Source organism: Falco rusticolus, chromosome 4 (assembly GCF_015220075.1).
Source record: "Falco rusticolus isolate bFalRus1 chromosome 4, bFalRus1.pri, whole genome shotgun sequence".
Lineage (NCBI taxonomy): Eukaryota > Metazoa > Chordata > Aves > Falconiformes > Falconidae > Falco > Falco rusticolus.
The window spans coordinates 87,361,533-87,367,532 of record NC_051190.1 but is presented as its reverse complement, the minus strand read 5'-3'; the positions used below and the strand labels follow the sequence as shown (position 1 = coordinate 87,367,532).

The 6,000-nt window shown below is 41.4% G+C and overlaps 1 protein-coding gene across 1 annotated transcript in view; it reads right to left on the bottom strand.

Moving 5' to 3' along the window:
- Nucleotides 1–446: 446 nt before the first annotated feature.
- Nucleotides 447–6,000, bottom strand: part of CUL1 (cullin 1) — a 54,500-nt gene continuing 48,946 nt past the window's right edge. Inside the window, exons 17-22 of the mRNA XM_037386542.1 lie at nt 5,879–5,971; nt 4,541–4,588; nt 4,372–4,454; nt 2,840–2,945; nt 1,963–2,076; nt 447–1,075 (exon numbers count right to left, since the gene is read on the bottom strand). Coding sequence (XP_037242439.1) covers nt 995–1,075; nt 1,963–2,076; nt 2,840–2,945; nt 4,372–4,454; nt 4,541–4,588; nt 5,879–5,971 — 525 coding nt within the window. The 3' untranslated portion in view covers nt 447–994. The remainder of the gene's footprint in view (nt 1,076–1,962; nt 2,077–2,839; nt 2,946–4,371; nt 4,455–4,540; nt 4,589–5,878; nt 5,972–6,000) is intronic.

Below are 6,000 nucleotides of genomic sequence, written 5' to 3'. Positions count from 1 at the left end.
GAAGAATGGAATGAAGCCTGGTTGATCAATATACATGTAGGAACACTCCAAAATATTTTAATTCCCAGCACAGGTTGCATTTAAAGGGAATTAATCTTTAGGAACACACTCAATTTTCTGTTCCAGTCAAAGAAACGGGCAGCCTAAACCTTATTTATTCAGGGCAGCATTCAGGCAAGCGTGATGCATTTTGCAGCACACCAAACAGTATCAGAAAGTGCTAAGACTTAGATGACCAAGCATTGCCACATCCATTCTAAGTAGTTTCTGTTCTGCGTATCTTGTGAAATCATCACAACTTTTCAAAGCACAGACATTTCCTCTTAAAAAAAGAAGTAACGTGCACATTTGATGATAGAGGACAATTCATTTCTTCAGAGAACAAAATGTGCTTAAATCACCAGAAAACAGGGAAAAGGAGGAAAAGCAAAACGAATTTCTATAGCTTTCATAACCATTATACCTTTTATTTACATTTAGAAAGATAAGTCATGAAACTTAAAACAATAAAACCAAATGCAACTTGTACAGAAATCTTTTAATTTTTTTTTTATTTATCACACATTAAAAAATGAAACACACTATACAAATGGTTTTTCATAGCAGATTACACATGGGTCCATTCAGACTCGCTCTCAAAGTGCTGCCAACATTTATAAGTGCTGCCTGTGACAGCAGCTGTTTATCATATAGCCAATGTATTGATTTAAATGCAGTAGCATGCAACCCTTAAAGGAGAAGGGTTTGATTCCTTTCTGTTCTTAAATTAGGTTAAATGGCATTGGTGTCCATATTTACATACTTGAAATGTATCAATCCTGAGCAGTTCTGATGTAAATCTGAGACTGGCTGATGGGAGTCCTGGTCTCAGTTATTAAAAAGGGAGGTCCAAATGGCAGCAGGGTGGCTGCTATGAAGTTCCGTTGCTTTCATTCTTTCCATCACATACCTATTTGCTGAGTGTCACACAGTCAAGTAATTGCTAATAAAAATGTTAAGCCAAGTAACTGTAGGTGTCCTTCTCACCATCCACGCGTTCCAAGTACTCTTTCTCAATCAGAATGTCGATGCATTTCTGTGGGGGAAACAAACAGAAGCGGTGGGACGCTGGCAGAAAAGCCCTCTCTGCTTGCTACAAGATTTGCACAATTTTGGCCACCGCGTTTCCTGCCAAGCAGAGCACAGGAGTAGGCGATGGGCACAAACCACGGCACTTTGCTCTCCCGTTTCTGACCACATCCCAAGCAGATGACGTTGCTGAGTCACTACGGGGAATTACTTGGTGCCATTCCAGGGTAGCGACTGGGAGAGCTGAGTGACTGCAGAGTCAGGCAGCAAGTAAAGAGTTGAGCTAAGATGCAGAGTGCTTACTGTCATGTTACTAACACTAGCAGCCGCAGTAACTTGCTCCCCGTTTCATGGCCTACCTGCCCCTCCCCCACCCCCCCCCCCACCCCCCCAGCCAGCACTGGTCAGTACTGCAGCTGCTCTCCGCTGCCTGGTTTTTGCCATGCCTGTCCCCCTTGGTTGTGGATTAAGAAGTATCCGTGGGACACCACACAACTGATAAGGAAACCATAATTAAATGCAATGCCCCCCTCCCCACTGTCTTTATTTTAGAAGAGATCCGGCAATTGTCACATTAAGCTGTGGCGCTCCCACAGCTGGCAGAGCAGGAACAAGAGGTAAGCCTGGAGCAAAGAGTGCCATAAGCCAGTACTGATGTGAAAAGATGCAATCAAGCTACTATTTTACCACTGCCAACATCCTGAAACATGCACATTACCATAAAAGAAATAAAGTATTTCTTGTTAGAATGCGTCCTTCTTATTTACAACTCCAAAAACCTATCCTTACCCACCCCATCTCCTTAGCTTTCCTTTCTAATTAAGCGTGTATTGTGCCTGTACATATCTTCCCCACCTCCTGGAATACAGGTTCAGAGACTTGGTTCTCACATACCTTAATTACTGGAACTCGTGGCTTAAACCTTGAAGACAGCTGTGTTAGCACTTCTCCAAGCAGTTGCTGGTGTTTTAGAACCTTCCTCATTTTCATGATTCTCACGATAGCAGCCTGCACAGCAAAGTCGGAAAGGTGTCCTTAGGAGCAAACTACTTGTCCTTCTGGATAAACCAATTTACTTCCCTAGCAGATCGCGGCTGCTAGCGCGGAAGCACCATCACAGCAAACTCGAGTACCAGATGAGGAGAAGCATGCCTACAAATGTCAGCCACTCACTCAGGCTTCTGAGAACCCAAGATTCTGCACAGCCTACAGCCATCAGAAGTGGGTTTGACACACGGATCTTAAGAACCGCTTTGCTTACAGTAAGTCAAAGTGATCGTACCAACTGGTACCAAGAACAACACAAAACTACTTCTGTAACAGAAGAATGCCTTTATGTATTTAACCCCACTGTGCTGCTCTCTCATTAATACATCTGTATTTCCTTCCCCTGCCCCTTTGCTTCTCAAGTGGATTCCAAACAAACTGACAGAAAACCACTCCGAAGTTGCTATTTCCTAGGTGTCACTAGTGTTCACCCAGGACAGAGGTCTGGCGAGTGTGTGCGTCCATGGAACCCAAACACAAATCAACGTAATGTTAGAACAAACGTGAAGAACAGAGTCCTGACATGCCCTCCTACATTTTCTATTACAGGCTCCAGTCGCCTTTAAGAGTATTGTAAACACATTTTTAGCTCCACCACAGTGCACCGCAATGGCATGTTGTCGTTTAATAAAAATTAAGAAACCCCCACAGTGAGCTTCAATAAAGGATTACAAAGCTGTAAATCTAAGTTCATAGCACGGCAGCATTCCGCAATACAAGTCACCTGAATCAATAGTTTCCTATCTTCTTCTATATTTTTGTGTGTAGTCTCTTGCTCCTGCTTCTGTTCAGTCTTCATTGGCACATTGATGTTAACCCTTAATTTTTTGCTGTAAAGAAAACCAGAAGTTAAAAACCACCAATTCCCCTGTCTAAAAACCAAATCAAACAAGCAAAAAACCCCCTTGAACAAAACCCAGATCCAAAATAAAAGCCACACCACCACAATGACCTTACAACAAAAGGGGACTTTGGCACTTCTGAAAATCTTAAGGCAATCTTGTTCAAGCTTAAAAATAAATACAAAACGCAACCAACCAAAAAACCAAAATACCTTTTTGGTGGTTGTTCGTAAATCCAACCTAGGGATCTGTTAGGTCAAGTCAGTGCTGTACAATTAACACTGTGCTTGAAACATTCGTATGTTTAGTAAAAAGCATCCAGTCAGTGAAGGGGACAAAGCAGGTGGAAATGGAATGACCTTTCTGATTTACAGATCTGATTCTGACCCTAATGTGCAGGAATCAAGTCTGTAGAAATGAATCCTGCCCTTGGTGCGCTCCCCAGCACCCACGGTTGCGACTGCTCTCAAGATAAGGTGCTGTGTCACAAGCAGGGAGCAAGCCTCGGCACCGGGGAGCACGGGGAGTGCTCAGCCTGGCAGCTGCACTGGAGAGAGCATCTATTGGTTATTTAGCGTAGTCTCGTGCATCGTCAATTGGGAACCACTGAGCCGCACAATGGCTGTTTCCATCACTGCATTAATGTAACTGATGATGAATTAAACCTTTAATTATTGGTCAAAGAGGGAAGAAAGCAGATAAAGAGTGAGGTACAGGGAAAGATTTTTAAATGTTTCCTTCACTTGAGATCTTATCTTCAGGAAGTACTGAACTCCCAACTGAATTTATGTGGGTTTACATCTATGCTCTGGTAAGCGTGAGAAAAAGTCCCTGCAGTACTGCGAACAGCTTAAAATACAGAAACGTTGAAAGCAACACTGGTTAAAGTAGGTAATAAAAACTACTGAAAATCACGTTGATTAAGCGTTCAAATCACTGTACACTCTGAAGTTCTAAAATGAACCTGCTGATCTTCTCATGTTCTCTCTAGTCAGCTATTTCAGACTCTGACCTACACTAGTGACTGCACACTACTGTAACCTTACAGAATATAACGTATTTTACTGAGCACGTACAAGTCATGCACCTCAGTACAAAAGAGCTCAATTTCTTACCAGAAATACATCATGAAAGAATTCCACAAGACTCAAGAAACAAAGAAAGGACATGTGAAAGGATGTCCAGGCCTTGACAAGACTTTACGACCAAGTCAAAGTCAGCTGGAATTTACCCATCCCCTCTACTTGCCAGCCCTCTCCTTTAAAGCTGTTACACGTTGGATCTATATTTGAATTGGCACTGGAACCCTGGAGCTTTCATCCCAGGTATATTAGGTTTTACCCAGATTTTGAAAGTGGAGGAGGATGCTACCCATTATACACAAGTGATGTATGCTCCTGAAGTTTTTCCTTACTTTTTATAACCGAGATACAGTTTTATTAAGGTATCTGGTTTTAACTCCACCTCATCAACATTTGCATTTTCATCTTCCAAAACCTGCAAGAAATAAATAAAATAAATAAATATTCATTAATACATTTTGCTGAATGTTAAGCAGGTCATAAAAAACCAAGAGTACTTACAAGCAATTTCGATTTCAACAGTATCTGTAGAACTTGTGCCAAGATATCCTACAAAATTACAGAAAATATTATCAGTGCAGAGAGATAGCACCTTTCTCCAACTTAAAACACTTCAACAAGAACACACATATTTAGACTAAGAAGTAGTGAGTGCAGAACACTGCCAAGTAAGTGGGTAAAAAGAACAGTAAAAATTTAAGTTTGCCAAAATAAAATGTAATAAGGTCCTTTTGGGGCATTAGGACATACTCTCCTTGTGGTCAGTCAAAAAACATCTAATTCTTTAGAAAGACTAATTCCAAACAACAGATCTTTCCATTTACTGTTTTAGTAGATTTGTAAGTGTAAGAAATATTTTTTCCCAAACCATGCCAATACAGATACCGTGGCAAGCTTAAACCTCAGAAAGCAAGCACCCTTTGCTTCCTGATCAACATGTTTTTCTGTCCTTGCTCACACCATGGATCTGTCTTGGTTACTCTCGCTGGTCGGTCACCCAGTGGCTACATTACTCTCAGTGTCCGTGCAGGCTTGCAAAGCTGCTGTTTCACCACAGTGGAAATCACCTGGGTTTCATGCCCTTAGTTTTCCGCTGTCTGAAGGGTTTTATTCTGGTCCACTCATAATTTGGGCCAAATATTTATTTTGCATAAATAAATGAATATCTGAAATAAGTACTTATGATAAATGGCAACCCAGCAAGACTTCTGAGTTTGCTGCAAACCATCATAATCAGTAACTTGCTAGATACGCATTTTGAAAAGTAAATATTTCATTGACTAGGAATTGCCTAACTTTCCAGAAGTCGCTGCAGACTCTATTCAAACCTCCTAGTAAAGGGCACAGATGCCAAAAACTGTGGGCTGTAAAGTGTACTTGCAAAGAGAAGAAGGGAACCCCTTCCACAGAAGGAGCAAGCCAATGGAACTACAGATTTCACTATGTTTGTGCTTTGAGATGTAAAGAAGAATGGGTGCATAGATCAATTGTTTAGGGAAAACACTTTTTCCTAGAATGTTGTCTTTTAATATTAAAATGTACATAGCGAAACACTGAAAACTTACTACCAGAGCTGAGCAGGAAGCTAGACAATTCACTCCAGTCATGGACAGGAGTACCTACACACCAAGATTCATCAGACAACTAGGCAGTTAGGGTTACAGGGCAGTAAACCAGGAAAGTAATTTGACCAAGAACAGAGCACATCTGTCTCCTTCAGGACAGAAACTGACTCTGACTTCAACCATGTCTAATCCCCATTTCTTACGACAGCAGGAAGAGCCCTGGAGACCGACAGACTTGTTCACAAAAGTGTGGTAAAATGTGCAAAGTCACTACCATTTTTATTTGGGTACTGTCTGTCAGCTGCTGCACGGTATAGGCATCTTCTGTGTTGTACTGCAGTAAAATCGCCATCTGGAATGTGGATGCCTAACGGATCCAAAAAAAAAAAAAAAAGA